Source organism: Salvelinus sp. IW2-2015, linkage group LG16, assembly GCF_002910315.2.
Source record: "Salvelinus sp. IW2-2015 linkage group LG16, ASM291031v2, whole genome shotgun sequence".
Lineage (NCBI taxonomy): Eukaryota > Metazoa > Chordata > Actinopteri > Salmoniformes > Salmonidae > Salvelinus > Salvelinus sp. IW2-2015.
The window spans coordinates 13,197,513-13,214,040 of NC_036856.1; the positions used below are offsets into that span (position 1 = coordinate 13,197,513).

At 45.9% G+C, this 16,528-nt stretch overlaps 3 protein-coding genes across 8 annotated transcripts in view; 2 read left to right on the forward strand and 1 right to left on the reverse strand.

Moving 5' to 3' along the window:
- Nucleotides 1-5,181, forward strand: part of LOC111975441 (transcriptional repressor p66-alpha) — a 32,962-nt gene extending 27,781 nt beyond the window's left edge. Inside the window, exons 6-11 of one of the 6 annotated variants that reach the window (XM_024003730.2) lie at nt 110-244; nt 831-1,031; nt 1,177-1,444; nt 1,618-2,024; nt 2,180-2,405; nt 2,880-5,181. In XM_024003730.2, coding sequence (XP_023859498.1) covers nt 110-244; nt 831-1,031; nt 1,177-1,444; nt 1,618-2,024; nt 2,180-2,405; nt 2,880-3,019 — 1,377 coding nt within the window. In that variant the 3' untranslated portion in view covers nt 3,020-5,181. The remainder of the gene's footprint in view (nt 1-109; nt 245-830; nt 1,032-1,176; nt 1,445-1,617; nt 2,025-2,179; nt 2,406-2,879) is intronic. The other 5 variants (XM_024003732.2, XM_024003733.2, XM_024003731.2 and 2 more) reach the window with 5 other exon arrangements.
- A 1,822-nt stretch (nt 5,182-7,003) lies between these two features.
- Nucleotides 7,004-7,935, reverse strand: LOC111976022 (testis-specific serine/threonine-protein kinase 6). Its single transcript, XM_024004733.2, has one exon. It carries the CDS (start codon nt 7,822-7,824, stop codon nt 7,021-7,023), a length of 804 nt encoding a protein of 267 aa, XP_023860501.1. The 5' UTR covers nt 7,825-7,935; the 3' UTR covers nt 7,004-7,020.
- Nucleotides 7,936-9,248: 1,313 nt separating this feature from the next.
- The window catches only part of yjefn3 (YjeF N-terminal domain containing 3), a 75,070-nt gene continuing 67,790 nt past the window's right edge, over nt 9,249-16,528 (forward strand). The window contains exon 1 of the mRNA XM_024004847.2: nt 9,249-9,473. Within this exon, the coding sequence (XP_023860615.1) occupies nt 9,418-9,473 (56 nt within the window). The 5' untranslated portion in view covers nt 9,249-9,417. The remainder of the gene's footprint in view (nt 9,474-16,528) is intronic.

Here is a 16,528-nt window from a genome sequence, read left to right on the forward strand (position 1 = left end):
GCCAAAGGTCTGAGTTACARGTGTGGCTTTTGAGTTGGGAATCGTCCCTCATCGTATGGGTTCATCATGTGGTTGTGTTGCGTGTAAACCCTGTTGTTTTTGTGTCCAGGTGTCGTCAGTCCGTAGCTCAGGCACAGTGATCCCTCCTCCATTAGTCCGGGGTGGGCAGCATGTCCCGTCCAAGCAGAACTCCCAGACCACCATGCCACCCCTGGTCAGAGGGGCGCAGGTAACTTATACTCTGGTACTTACCTTTTTTAAACATACTTTTGTTGTTGTCTGTTGAGTATGCCCCTTTGGTACTTGTGCAATGTCAGTTATTAATAAGGCAGGTAGCCTAGTYGTTAGAGCGTTGTGCCAGTAACCGAAAGGTTGCTAGATCGAATCCCCGATCCGACATGGTAAAAATCTGTCGTTCTGCCCCTGAACAAGGCAGTTAACCCACTGTTCCCCGGTAGGACGTCATTGTAAATACGTAATTGTTCTTAACTGACTTGCCTAGTTAAAGAAAGGTTACATTTTAAAAAATTAAGAAATACAAATTCTAACATTCTCTGTATGATCAGTGTATATTTTCATAAATTTTTATGCTGCTTTCTAAACAAATTCCTTGGATGTGAACTCTCTGCAACCAATAGACCAAATGCATAACACACACGCTTGTCAGTCTTTTCCAGTAAATTCATTTTACAATGATATTTTGCATATCTTCTCTCAATCTCTCTCTCCATGCCCTCTCCTGCCTCTGTCCCTCTCCCTGTGTGTGTGACTCCCCTCTCCCTTATGTCCATGCCGTACCCTATCTTCCTGTGTGTGTGTGACGTTGTCAGCCCATCGCGGTATCTCCCCAGCAGATCGCGTCCCTGCGGCAGCAGCAGCAGCAGCACTCTGGGTCGGGCCCCCCTCCCCTGCTGCTGGCCCCCAGAGCCTCGGTCCCCAACGTCCAGGTGCAGGGCCAGAGGATCATCCAGCAGGGCCTCATCAGGGTAGCCAACGTCCCAAACACCAACGTCCTGGTCAACATACCACAGGTCAGACCACTATCACCCAGGACAGTCAGAAACACAGATCACTAAACGTACTGGCCAGCATCTTACATTAAGACCCCTTCGACTTCCAACAGCATTACTTCTCCATCGCTTTTCATCTTGACTAATATGTGTCTCTGTTCCACAGGGCTCTCAGAAGGGCTCGTCCGTGACGTCCCAGGCCGGGATGGGCAGCAGTGTGTCCACGGTCCAGGCCAACGAGTCCCCGGCTGCTCGCCAGGCGGCTGCCAAGCTGGCTCTGCGTAAGCAGCTGGAGAAGACCCTGCTGGATATCCCTCCTCCCAAACCTCCCACCCCCGAATTCAACTTCTTGCCATCAGCAGCCAACAACGAGTTCATCTACCTGGTGGGCCTGGAGGAGGTGGTGCAGAACCTGCTGGACACACTGGGACGGGGTGAGTTTATACTTTCATTCAGAAATATTGATTCATTGCATCAGCAGTTTTATATGCTTTTTATGGTAGTAGTAGTAGCTAATCTCTTTTCATTCTACCTCCCTTGCTCTATTTGAAAGCTGCTGGCATAAGGTACGTAATACTGGCATGTCACTTTTCTGTGTTTCTCTCAGGCAAGCAGCAGGGTCAGTCTGTTGCCCCGGAGATCCCCGTCCCCGAGGAGCCGCACACCTGCGCCCAGTGCAAGACTGACTTCACGTCGCGCTGGCGCTCGGAGAAGAGCGGCCCCGTCCTGTGCGACCACTGCATGTCGTCCAACCTGAAGAAGGCCCTGAAGGCAGAGCACACCAACCGGCTGAAGGCAGCCTTCGTCAAGGCCCTGCAGCAGGAGCAGGAGATAGAGCAGCGCATCCTCCATCAGGCCGCCTCCACTGTCTCCAAAACACCCTCTTCCTCTGGGATGAAGAGCGAGCACCAGCAGCATGTGCTGGTGTCACAGCAGTACAAGCAGGCCAGAGCCCATCTTCAGCAGCAGCATAGAGGCACGCCTGTGGCCCGCCACCACTCCTCCATCAAGCAGGTCAGCACTGGGACGCAACACTACACACAACTAACTTGTACGAAAGGGGAAGCTTGTCTGTACATTTTGATACCTTWAAACAGTGGCAACCTTTTTAATTATATTAACACATTGGTTAATTACTAAACGTAATATTTTCTCCCTCCCCCTCTCAGAGCCCTGGTCAACTGTCCCGTAGTGTACAGCAGGCGGTGGGGTCTCGCGGTGTCAGTCACTCGTTCCCCACATCCTCTCAGCAGCTGCAGAACGCTGTGACGGCGGCCGCGCTGGCCAGCAGGCCAGGTAAGCATGCCATGCGCCCGGCGCAGGGGACAAAGGGCAGCAGCAATAACCCCTCGGCCAACCCCAACGCCTGGAGGAAGCAGACCACCGGGAACTCAGGTAGATGAACCTCTACAGGACAGAGACAAGACCCTGTTCTCACCTGCTTCTCTTTTTCTCTTCCTCCTCTTCTCTCCCTCTTTCTCCTCTTCTCTCCCTCCCTGGCGACCTAAAATACATTCTAGTGTCACAAAAGGTTGTGGAAGGTGCATTATTACCTCAATGAGGTGATTGTATGCTTGCCTAGTTAAATAAATAAATACAAATGGGGTGACTGTTAGTCTGAGATGTAGATAGGCTTTAGCTAGCTGACCCTTTCTCTCTCTTTGCCTTTCCTCTGGTTCTGGATCAGACTCATTTGTGTTTTTAAAATGTAGAATCCATTCATTCCAATAAAAAAATGTGTGTCCTTGATTTTTGCTGTAATGGCTGCAGACAGGCTAAAGGATGGTAGAGGGTGTTTGAGATGTTTCCTGTTTGTGTCCCTGGTTCAAGTCCCGTGTACTCACTGCTGTGGTTGTCGTCTCCTTCCAGGTATGACCATGGCCTATGTGAACCCCAGCCTGTCTGTCAACAAGACCACCACCTCAGCCAACCTGGAGCGCCAGAGAGAGTACCTCCTGGACATGATCCCCTCCCGCTCCATCTCCCAGACAGCCAACACATGGAAATAACACCACCCCTCTATCAACCCTTATTATTAATCTGAATAATAGTCACTCATTATCAATTTAACAAAGGACTCCTCTCTGGAAAACAATATCACATAATCTACCATTGACCAATGAAATAAAAACTAAAACGCACCTCTCCTTATGTTCTCTCCCTCCGCCATCTATCTTCCTGTGAGTCTTCAGTTCTAGTGTGGAGCACTGGTGTTGTACTGGGAGAATACAGGGCTRTGAGAGATGCCACATCCAAAAGGGTGGCATGGACTTAATCAATCTCAAACATTTCTGCTGCCTCCCTTTCCTGGTCAGTTTTGATCTTCACACATTCACACCGAGAGGGAGGGATGTCCCAGTCCAGCTGTGTCTGTGGCTCTGATTGGCTATCCACTGTGAATGATGCGCCTTCATCTCCCCCCTTCTACCTGGGAGAGCCAGGACTGGGTCTCTCTCTGGCCTCAGTGGTAGCCTGGCAGGGCTGGTGGCACAAGACTGCAGACAGACAGATGTCATGGCAGGGACTGCGGGTGATGCCTCGATCACACCGACGGCTTTATTGCATTTTGTTACACCAGAAGTACATTCATTTCCAATGGAACGCTGCGTTTGCCTTGCAGCATTGCTTTGCAGAGGCAGTTGCAGTGCGTTCTGTGTGGTGCATACGTTGGATTTAACTTATGCGTCAAACTGTATGCATAGACAGCTTGACAGAAATGGTAGCAGAAGGTGAATGTTGAAATTTTGTTGCACACATATCCAGATGATGCTGCGTACTAATTTGCGCAATGACACTATCGGTGTGATCAAGGTGTGAACCTAGAGGACCATCCAAGGAATACTAAAATAGCTTCAGCTTTGCAAAAATAAAAAATACTTTTGGAAGAAGAACAAAATCTATCCACAGAATAGACTGCCTTGTCTTTGAACCGACGGTGTGCAGAACAGAGGAGCAGCCCGGAGTGTGTCTGGTTATTTTGTATGGCTCAATGTTAGAATATTTTTTGGMTTTTTTTATAAGTCAAAAGATTCTGCTCCCTTCTATTTTGGAACTGGACTCTTTCATGGAGGTCTCTGTTTGTTTGAAAGGTAACGTTACTGTTGAGGTGGTTTTACATCTGTTGGTTTAGTGTTTCATTTTGAAAGACTTTGTTTTCTAAGCTGAAAAAGGATTAAGTAACTAACTTAACTTTTTAATATGTACAAACACGGAACACATTGTGGGAGGATTATTCTTGTAAATGGTTTAAAAAAAACTAAAAAACTAAAAATGGAGCCTTCCAAAGAAATAGTGCAGCCAAAATGATCCTTTCTTTCTACTCTTTTTTTTTTTTACCCTTGGTGGTCAAAATGGACAGGATGTGCTTTTTTTCCTGAAATGCAAAGGGGGAGGGGAAAGGGACTTCATTTTATGAAGCCATTTTGCTTTTAGTCAGGTTGTGGGGCATTACTTTTCTTACAGACAAATGCTGTCTCTGGGTATATTTATAGGGTCACTAGTTAAGATGTATGCTTATGCCCTCAGTTCCAATGGATCTCCACTTTAGATTATTTTCTTGTGTTTCCAGTGTTTTCTACGCACCCATTCATTGGTCTAAAAAGCTGGACAGCTTTCAGAATGTAGTTATGTGAAACCCTAGAAACATTTATACTTGTATTTGTGTTTTCTTTTACAAGGGAGAGTGTGAGTTATGTCAGATCCCTTAATTAGCTAGCTTGCTAGCCCATCTGGTGGAAAGGCCAGCGGTATTGCATTTATATAGGTGGTGCAGTACAGGGTAAGAAAGTGTTGAAATATGCACCATGCTTACAAAGCTCCCTCTCAGAAGGAATAAGACGGTGCTGTGTCAGTATGAGGTCTTATGAGGTCGAGCTTCTGTATCCAAACATGGTTCAGAGCTACACAACAGTTCAGTGGCCTAATAGAAATTAAACTGAAAGGAAATGATCAAACAATGCTTTGAATTTAGGTTCTATCTTGTGCTGCCACAATTTCTTTTTTTCTCTTCTTTAAAAAAAAATGTGGAGTACATGCTTTCCCCTGATTAATACGTTTAACACTGATAGCAGTGTGTGTGGTGTTCCAGACCTCCGGATAAACCAAGTGTGTTTGTTAACAATGAGACACCGTAAGTGTTAATAAAGTGCTGGTTCATACAGCAACTCCCCAGCTTGTCCTTTTCATATGAATCCCATTGTTTTCTGTAACCACCAAGTTATTTGGCTGATCTCCCATTGTTATAGATTTGGTCCTTTTTTTCTTCTCATACCTACCCTATTATTAGATTTCAGAGAGATAAATGGGCTTTCATCTCTAACATATTTGCCATATAGTGGACTACTTAATAGGGCTTTGGGTAAAAGCAGTTCACTATATGGGGAATAGGGTGTCATTTGAGATTTGCTTGTTCATCTTATGGAGACCTGCTCAGAGCCATGATGGTTGGGGTCCTTGGCCTGCGTTCCAGGTAGAGGTCTCGATCATTCTCTATAAGTCGCCAAAAGGCTGTATTAGCATGCACAGCGCCATTGAGGGCTTCCACCATTTTAATGTAGTCAACTCAGTGGGACTTCCAACTTAATTGGCTAATCCCTCCTGGTGACATGTCCAACCGGGTCATCAGGAGGGATCAGCTAATCGTGAAGAAAATAAATTGACTACTTCAAAATGGAGATAGCATGGGCAGCACCATTGAGGCTGACAGACGCTATAATGGCACAGATATAAAGATGAGTCCTCTGTCTATCTCTGGTTCCAGGCTGCAGGTGCAGCAGCCATTAGTGTGCTGTCCTGACTACTGCCTGCTGCAGTTTGACGACTAACACCATTCCGTTTTATCTGGGGTGCTAGCACTTTACCATGTAGCGCCTCACCCTAAATTTTTTTCCCCCTATTTGTTTAGAGTTGTTTTCTTGCTCTATCAAGTAAAAAATAAACAATTTAACCGTTCCTTTTTATTCCAGGCTTTGTTGTAGATTGTATAATGTTGATTTGAATGACTTTTCCTGACAATTATTTTAATGATTTTTGTAGGCCTATACAAAAACTAATTGAATTACCTTGTTTAATTATAACATGATCAGGCTTATTGTCCTGCTATATAAAACGTCATCAGGGATTTAGTATTTGTTTTACCACTCACATACGTCATTGAAATTGCCCAAGAGTTACCATAGATTTAGTGATCAGATGTTTGGGTCTTAGTTACTTTCAAACAGTATATGGAAAAGGGCAGTACAACTGTCGTGATATCTTGGAAATCCATCAAATAGGTGCAGCAGCACATCTATTCATAAATGATCTAAAGGCATGATATAGAATCTACATGTTCCATCAATAGTAAGACCGCATAGGTGTGCGTAAAATACTCGCCAGTTTGGAGGTACGTGATGGGCGTCTGGTCATGCCGCTCCAAAGCAGAGTATCTTTCCACTTGCCGTGCGTTCTTGGGTTCGCTTTATGAGCATGTTTCTGGCTCAAGGTAAGAGACCTGCGACTCTGTGCTCGACATTTTGAAGCTGTGGGTGTCGTGTGTACCTGTGTAGACAACGCGGCCAGTGCATCTGTCATCCTTTTTGATTTACAGGTGTAAACGAACCTCCAGATATTGTTACCATAGAATTAGACTGTTCTGTTTCAACAGGACAGTTGTCAGGTTAACAGTTAATCAGTGAACGGGTTGCTCCATGTGTGTTGATTATGAATGGCAGAAAAAAGTAGGCTAGGCAAAGTAGCCAGACCAACGAACTATTGATTGTTTTACTTTTAGATTGCAGCGTTTTTGGTCTCCCGAGTATACTTATACCATTATATTGTTTGAGAGATTATAAAATCACTGTCTGTGATGAATAGGCTACATGTGGATAGCATATTATCAATAGGCTAGACCTACAATATTTCCAGCAGCTGATCGCTAATAACRTTTATTAGCCTACATGGGGAACAAACGAAAGTCAAGAGATTTTAAATTGCACATGATTTAATCACTCACATTGTCCTGGCCTCTTGCTTATTGCAACCAAGACTGCTCTGCCACCTGTTGGATTGTCGGGCGGTTAGAAGGACTGAACTGCATCAGATAGGCAATTAACTGCTGGCATGGCTCTTCCACGGTGACGTCGTCCGGGTAGACCAAGGCCTTGCGCTGAGCCCGCGGGAGTTTGCTGACATTGGAATCGTCGTACGGCATACACCCAGTGACCATGACATAGAGAATCACACCCAAGCTCCACACATCATATTTCTTAGGGTCGTATGGAACTCCGAGGAGTACCTCCGGTGGGGCGTAGGCCGCTGAACCACAGTAGGTGCTGCTCAGCTCAGGGTAGCCCATAGCAAACCTCCCAAAACCAAAGTCTGTGATCTTCACCTGGTTGTCCCTAGTCAGCAGCACATTCTCACATTTCATGTCTCGATGGACGATGTTGTTTTGATTGAGATAGTTCACAGCGCTGACAATCTGTGAAAACATGGTCTTGGCCTGGGCTATGGGGATGGAATTGACCTCTTGGATTTTTTGGAGAAGATCCGTCGCTGCCGCCTCCATCACTATGTATAGTCGGCCGTTGCAAACCTCGATGAATTCGTGCACATGTACAATATTGGTATGTCTCACTCCCCTCAAAAGTGTCAGCTCCCTGGGTAGAAACTTGTGGACGAAGTCGTGGGGAGCCTTTTTGCGGTCCACAATTTTTATGGCCACCTCAGAATTGTGTTTCTGGGAGCTGGCTAATTTCACTTTGGAGTAGCTTCCCTCGCCGATTGTTGCTCCCAACTTGTAGCCCATCTCGCGCAGAACTTTCTCTGTGTACATTTTCAAAAAGGTATGGTTGACTTACTGCTCTTCAAAATTTGTCTTGCTGCTGCTGCTCCATCAGGGCATACACCCCGAGTGGTCACAAGCTCTTCGACCAATTTGAGGAACGTTAAGATGTTTCTCAGGTGGCGGTGACAACGTTGTGATATACTAGATACACTTATTGATAAGGTCACGGGCGTGTTAGCGCTTGCATTATGACGACATTGTGACAAACCCTGACGGCATTCTGAGGGTCGCTCAGCTTCAGTGGCAGGCCTAGGCTACTGTAGTCCTCTCTTACAGTACTATATTCCTGTTATGATTTATTGTATCTGAACAATAACTAGATTTCTATCACCTTATTTGGACTATTTAGCTGTATGAAATTAAACAAAATGACAGTCCTATTCCATCATCTAGAGTAGACTTCCGATAATTGAATACTGTTGGCTGTAATGTCTTCATATGACCTTACGATGGCAGACTGCACCAAGAATTTCCTTCGCCTTATCCACGTCTCTCTCTCTCAATATACTGGTACAGCTGTTTGGGGATTATTTTTAACAAGGGCTTACATAACTCAATAGGAGGAACAAAAAGGATGTAGTCCAATCTAAATTTACCTTAAAATTGGTTTCCAGAAGAGTGTCCTCCCATTGTCCTGTCACTCACCACTCTACAAACTGACCAAAAAAACMGACCTTTCAATTGTTCATAAAATGAGCAGACTTCATAAAGCAGGCCTGCTAGAACGCTGAACAAACAGGCTAGAATGTTGAGCGCAGCACTGACCTTTTCTGAAGAATGTGAGCTATTGTTTGTTAACATGACCCAGTTAGGAGCTGCAGCTATTGGCAAGAGTTGTGCGAATGAACTGTACTGTATTAAATTTTGCTTATGGAGGTTGTTCGTGTGTCTGTGTCATACACTTGCATGCATAATGTGTGTATGTGTGCTGTTGGGGATTTCCCATAATTTTTTAAAAACGTCTCTTTGATGCTTTAAACCCATTTAAACCTGATGTCAAATCCCCTCTATTTAAAGTTTCAGGCAATGCAGATGAAACCATAAATGAATTAAATGCAATACATTTATCTGGTATTTTAGAATATACTGTACATATGACCTTGTGAATGTTATATTATGCTCAATGCCAGAATAATTAGAATGGTACATATTTGCTATCTAAATCCATATGCATTTCCTGCCTCTATAAAGTGATTGGCATTGTTATTATCTGTGAGTGCCACTTACAGAGCTTTGAGTCATTCCCCACTCTGCTCCCGTTTCTCCACAGAGGGTTTGTTGGTTCAGCCACTTTCTGGCTGACTGAGCTGCTATGACTCACCGGAGGCTGGGCCAATAAGCTGGCTACTCCCGTGTCTCCCTGCCTCTTAATTGGCTGCCTCTTCTAGAGAAGGGCTACTGATACAAACAGCTAGCCGGTTTCATCAGAGAGAGAGAGAGAGAGAGAGAGAGAGAGAGAGAGGAAGGTTCTGAGTGGGAGATAGCAGGCAGTGAGAGAGAGAACGAGAGAGTGTATTCTGTAAAGCATTGCAACTCATTCTTCCCTTCTTCTTCTGTGCTGAATCCTCCCAGGCTGACAAGATGAACCACAGCTCGACTGAACCGGCGGAGACCATCGAGCCCCTGCGCTATCTCAGGTAGGCACCAACAAAATCAGGACAACACAGCTATTCCTGCTCTCAATTCACTTAAATTCTCCAATACCCTCTGGCAGTAGTTTACAACTTTTATTATGGCTTGTGAACTCTGTTTTGCACATCCTGCTTATAAATATGAGCTGACCTTTGATCGCTGATGGCGTATGAGCTCTTGTGCATGTTTTTATGCTGTAGACATAAAGTTGGGTGTGTGACGCAGTTTTTCCATCCAGAGAGGTTCTCTGTGTAGAGACAGGTGTCCAGAGCAGTCCTGCCAGCGGCTGCATTCATTCACCTTACTTTTATGCAACAGATAACGGAACCTGTCGCACCAACTCATGTTTCTATCTCTGCCCTCCGCATCACAGTCTATTTGTGGGTGCGTGTGTGTGAAAGAGAGAGCAAACAAGACAGTCTGAGAAAGAGATAAGGGTCTCAAATCAAGGCTGCAATGACACCTGCTGGTGCTTGATTTTTCTGCCTGCCTGTCAGGTACTGTTGAGGAGCAGGATGTGTAATCACCTGCCGGAGATCCCCTGTCTGTCTAAGACAGAAGACAAAGTTCCAGGCTGATTTGTAATTACCTACACTCTGTGTTGGAATGAAAGATGATGATGGATAAGATAAACGTGTGTCCACAAACTTTTGGCTCCATATTGTGACTTGACACAGAGGATGCCTAGGCTACAGTGCATAGGTAGGGCTATAGAGGTGTTGCATGAGCAAATCCCCTAGGATAATGTATTCTATAATTTACATTATAATTAATAAATATATGGATTGTTTTGAATATATGAATATCAAATGGTTTCTCTAAAGACAATTTGCATACATTGATCTTTGCGCATTGCTTTTAGTACATGTTTATTTTATTTTTTATTTCACCTTTATTTAACCAGATAGGCCAGTTGAGAACAAGTTCTCATTTACAACTGCGACCTGGTGTTGATATCGATTAGACTCCGGCAGAGACTAAGGAACCCCCCCCCCCCCAAAAAAAAAACAGAAATCCATTGTAGAAAATCTGCTGCGAGTGTTCTAGCTAGGGCCATTCTCTCTCCTCCTTATTTCCTCCTTAGCGGGATCAAGATGCCTGATTGAATTATAATGACTGTTTCTGTGATTGAGTCAGCTATTCATGTGTAATTCAGTGTTGTTATGCTGACCATGTCCCTGCTGCCATCCTAATGTCATTTCGTCACTTGTAAATCGGCCCTGTTAGTTAATCAGTCCATTACATAACACCATGACAATGGTACCTGGCGGTTGGCAACACAGCAGGTTGCACTCAGCCACGTCCTCATAGTCCACACAGAGAGGTCTTGTTCCTCTATCTATAGAGCAGGAGGCAGCTTAGCACTGCCAAAATAGGTGTTTTGAAGGGGCTTCTCCTCACACATACAGGCTTGCGCGAACACACGCTGCACATACATAGACACATACACGCAGAGACACACACTAACACAAATGCGCACACACACTGACTGACACATACTGGCATCTAAGCACCATGCAGTCAGTGAGGAACATGGTCAATTACATGGTGTTGGATAGAACACAATGGGGATATTACAGGCTTAATCTATGGATGCTGGGGAGATTTCTACCCTCCCTGTCACTGTCACACCCCTGTGTCCGGTCTTTATGTCCTGATGGCCTGTCACACTGTCACCAGCCTTGATAGCTATGGCTCATTCATATGCATTACCAACATACATTCTATTTGTATTCATTTGTATGTATTAGCCTGGCATGAAACATATGAGGTTGGTCTGTCACTGTCACCGCTACTGGCCTGATACACACTGACTGAAAGTATGTGGACACCTGCTGGTCGAACATCTCATTCCCAAATCATGGTCATTAATATGGAGTTGGTCCCCCCTTTGCTACTATAACAGCCTCCACTCTTCTGCGAAGGCTTTCCACTAGATGTTGGAACATTGCTGCGGGGACTTGCTTCCATTCAGCCACGAGCATTAGTGAAGTCGGGCACTGATGTTGGGTGATTAGGCCTGGCTTGCAGTCGGCGTTCCAATTCATCCCAAAGGTGTTCGAAGGGGTTGAGGTCAGGGCTCTGTGCAGGCCAGTCAAGTTCTTCCACACCAATCTTGACAAATATTTCTGTATGGACCTCGCTTTGTGCAAGGGGGCATTGTAATGCTGAAACAAGAAAAGGCATTATGCATTGGGGCAGGTAGCGCCAAACCCAGATTCGTCCGTCGTACTGCCAGATGGTGAAGCGTGATTCATCACTTCAGAGAACACGTTTCCAGTGCTCCAGAGTCCAATTGCGTCAAGCTTTACACCACTCCAGCCGACGCTTGGCATTGCACATGGTGATCTTAGGCTTGGGTGCGGCTGCTCAGGCATGGAAACCCATTTCATGAAGCTCCCACCGAACAGTTCTTGTGCTGAAGTTGCTTCCAGAGGCAGTTTGGAACTCGGTAGTGAGTGATGCAACCGAGGACAGACGATTTTTACGCATTTCAGTGGTCCCGTTCTGTGCGCTTGTGTGGCCTACCACTTCACGGCTGAGCCCTTGTTGCTCCTTGACGTTCCCAATTCACAATAACAGCACTTACAGTTGACCGGGGCAMCTCTAGCAGGGCAGAAATTTGATGAACTGACTTGTTGGAAAGGTAGCATCCTATGACAGTGCCACGTTGAAAGTCACTGAGCTCTTCAGTAAGGCCATTCTACTGCCAATGTTTGTCTAAGGAGATTGCATGGCTGTGTGCTCATATTTATACACCAGTCAGCAACGGGTGTGACTGAAATAGCCGGATCCACTAAGGGGTGTCAACATACTTTTGTATATATAGTGTAGCTGACAGCCGATTGATATGCATTACTTGCCATGCTGTATTCATTTTGTCTGCATTAGCATGTAATGAACTAGACTAGTGAGGTTGGTTTACATTATCCTCACATTCACTGGTGTCAGTCTTTCAGCCTCAGAGTAATGTTGTCTCAACATTGTCCATGTCCCCTATGGTAAACCTAATTGCAACTCTTTCTAACACACTCATTGTAATGAGTCCTGTAGTGCCACTGTGCCACTGCCTTCCAGACGTGAGCCTCATAGAGTAGAGAATTACCCTGGAGAGAGAGCTCCAGTCTCACTGATCTCCCCTGGTTGTTTGCTGCCTGTGCATGATAATGCTGTTAATTAAGCTATATGAAGCCAGTAACAGATTACACTGCTTTTATAGTCCTTACCTCTGGGCTTTAGGTATACTGCAGGGAAACACACTCACATAACCATGCTGATGAAAGTGGTTTATTTACCAAACACCAATAACTCCCTTCATAATGCATAGGGATAGGTTGCATTATGTAGTGTGTGATGTATATTTTACATATGCATCCATTGTTTATGTTGATGGGGAGATGGATCCATACATATATTATTCTAAGATGATTTGGAGAGTTTATTAGTTACATGCACAGGGTTACAGATATAAATGCAGGGTACAGTGAAAACCTTATGCTCCGAGCTACAACAGTGCAGGTCAAAGGGAAGTGAATGAAATAATAATATACATACTGTATTTACAACTGTAACATGATAAATTACCATTGGAGTGGGGGCAAGGAAAATGTCAGTTGAGGGCAGGGAAAACATTTCCATAGGGGGAGCGGCGGGCGGGGGGGGGGGTCTTGGGGTGCAGGAGGGGGACAGGGGGAGCAGGTAGTGGGGCGGCAGGTAGCGTAGCGGTTAAGAGTGTTGGGCCAGTAACTGAAAAGTCACTGGTTTGAATCACCGAGCTGGCTAGGTGAAACAAATCTCTGTCCCCTTGAGCAAGACATTTAACCCTAATTGCTCCTGCAAGTCGCTCTGGATAAGAGTGTTTGCTAAATGACTAAAATGTAAACATTTTGATGACTAGGGTGGTTATTCAGCAGCCTGATGATCTGGGGGTAGAAGCTATTGGCTAGTCTTTCAGTTTTTACCATGATACTCCTATACTGCCAGAGTGATGGAAGCGGGGAGAACAGTCTGTGGCTGGGGTCCCTGATGACCTTCTTGGTCTTCCTGCAACATCTGGTCTTCCTGCAACACCAATTTCTTCATCCTCCTGGTGTCTGTGTGGTTTGACCATTTCAGCCCTTCGGAGGATGGAGGCGTGCCCAGCCTGGTTCCCCCTGAAGTCCACAATCAGCTCCTTTGTTTTACTGATGTTAAGGGAGAGGTTGTTTACCTAGCACCACACGGTCATAATGCCTCCTCCCTGTAGGTCATCTCGTTGTTGTTGGTAATCAGGCCAACTACTGTCGTGCCGTCAGCGAACTTGATGGAGTTGGACCTGTGCGAGGCCACGCAGTGGGTATACAGGGAGTACAGGAGGGGACTGAGGACGCACCCTTGTGGGGCCCGGTGTTGAGGATCAGTGTGGAGGAGGTAATGTTGCCTAAGGTCCAGGACCCAGTGCATAGAGAGGAGTTCAGGGCCGTGAGCTTTGTGGTGAGCTTAGAGGGCACTATGGTATTGAAGGCCGAGCTGTAGTCGAGCTTCCTCACATGCATTCTTTTTGATCAGGTGGATGAGGGCAGTGTGCAGTGCAATGGCTATTGCGTAGTCCGTGGATCTGTCGGGACGGTAGGTGAATTGGAGAGGGTCAAGTGTGTCAGGGAGGGAGGAGATGATGTGGTCTTTGACTAGCTTCTCGAAGTACTTCATGATGACGGAAGTGAGTGCTACGGGTCGGTAGTCGTTCAATTACTTTCCCTTTCTTGGGCACGGGGATGACAGTGAACAACTTGAAGCAGGTGGGGATAATGGCCTGAGCTAGAGGCAGATTGAAAATGTCTGAAAACACAACAGCTAGCTGGTCAGCACATGCTCTGAGGGTGRGGCTAGGAATGCCATCTGMGCCAGCAGTCTTACGAGGGTTAACATTTTTCAGTGACTTTCAGACGTCCTCCGTGGAGACCGTCAGCACATAGCCCTCATTGTCCTCAGGGGCTCTCCTCGGCAGTGAAGAGTTGTTTTGCTCGAAGCATGAGAAGAATATGTTAAGCTCGTCCAGTAGGGTGGTGTTGGTGTCCGCAACGTACCTGGCTATCTTTTTGTAATCCGTGATCGTTAGAAGTCCCCGCCACATACGCCTCATGCCTGACCCGCTGATTTGCTCCTCCACTTTTCCCCTATACCTGTGTTTCGCCATCTTGATCAATCTGCGTATGTCGTATTTGTACTGTTTAACTATACAATTGACCCCGGTAAACTTTCCATGTTTATCAGCAGCATCTCTCTCCTTCAGTTTCCTGACAAGACTGACATCAATCCACGGCGACCCAGAACATATTCCAGTCCCCCTGATCAAAACAGTCTTGGAGAATGGATTCTGATTGGTCGGACCAGCATTGTACAGTCCTGACCACCGGAACTGTTATTGTCATAGCAACTATCTTCGACGAGGATGGGAGGGATATGTGATCCCTCTCTCTCTCTCTCACACTGATAGATGTTGTTTAGAGTGGGTGTAATCAGCTGGGCTAGTTTCCTCTCTCTCTCTCTCTCTCTCTCTCTCTCTCTCTCTCTCTCTCTCTCTCTCTCTCTTCTCTTCTCTCTCTCTCTCTCTCTCGTCTCTCTCTCTCTCTGTCTCTCTGTCTCTCTGTCTCTCTGTCTCTCTGTCTCTCTGTTCTCTGTCTCTCTGTCTCTGTCTCTGTCTCTGTTCTCTGTCTTGTCTCTGTCTCTGTCTCTGTCTCTGTCTCTGTCTCTGTCTCTGTCTCTGTCTCTGTGTGTGTGTGTGTGTCAGAGCCAGTCGACCTGCGTAACACTGCTGTGCCAGACAGCTTTGCCTGCCTGTCCATCAGTCTGTCTTGTCCATGTGTCTCGACTGCAGCAAAGGCCTGATTTGTTATTCCTCTGGCTTGCCTCCCGTTCGTTGCCACATTGGCAGCAGCTCTGCTATAAAGCTCAATTTCTCTGTGTGACTGAGGGGCAGTTGAGCTGAGGGGTTTATTTATAGGTGGTTCCAAACGTAATAATGGAGACTGAGGAGGAGGGAAGGAGGGTCGAAACTCAGAAAGAGGGATGATGTATCATCTGTAATGGTTGCAGGCCATTAAAGTCAAATTAGGTGTGACAAGCACTTGATTTATTGTGTTTGAAGTGAGAGGGGGTGAGGGGTGAGGAGGTGGGCTGTGTGGTGAGGAGGTGGGCTGTGTGGGTGTGGGTGGGCGCGGAGCTGCAGATAGGCCGGCTTCAATTGAATTACGGGAGAGAAAAAGGATGCCTTCTCTGATCTGGTTTTTCATACAGTCTCTGGTTCACTCTGGTTTACTGTGACTTGCTGATCGTGTGCAGGGTTAAGAGACCCGCAGACAGGGAGAGGGACACTGTCTTTGCCAACAGCAGTACATCCATTCTGGGCAGAGCTAGCTAGCCGTTCCCAGTCCCCTGGGCAGGGTGGAATGAGGGACACAGCTGCCCAACATTTGCTGAGATGGGAGCTTTTGTTCTTATGAATGTTTAAATTCTGGATAGTTCCTGTCTTCTTTAGCTACCCTTGACAGAACACTGCTGAGTCTGGTTTATATTAGACCCAAAGCTTCATTCAGCAGGGTGTCCAGGCTTTCAACGCAGTAGAAAAAGAGAATGAGTGAGAGAGAGGGTGGGAGGGAGAAAGAGAGAATGAGAAAGCACGAGAGAGAAAGAGGGAGGGAGGGTGGCAGGGAGAAAGAGAGAATGAGAAAAGGGCAGGGAAAACGCTTTCTCTGTACAAATGAGCTTGTTCAAAAAGGCAAACATTTGTTTTAGATTATTTAAATGACTGAGAATAATCTTGTTTATCTGACCTCTAAATATCAGATTTTTTTAATGATGCCCTGGCCAAAACACCTGTGTGTATTCTCTGTGGACACACTGAGCTAGCCTGGTAGGTATGGCTATGTGTGTGCGTGTATATATATATATATTTGAGAGTGTGCGCCGATGCAATAGGCTAGATTATAATTTGGTTGTTGCCTGTAGATTTCCATTATTTGACAATCTGTAAAACCGGGGGAGGGGGGTGTAAGAAGGTGATTAAGGAAGTAAAAGGCTA

Bases quoted from the DNA above. Each gene is read 5' to 3' on its own strand.
- LOC111976022 (XM_024004733.2), bottom strand. From the start codon at position 7,824: ATGTACACAGAGAAAGTTCTGCGCGAGATGGGCTACAAGTTGGGAGCA.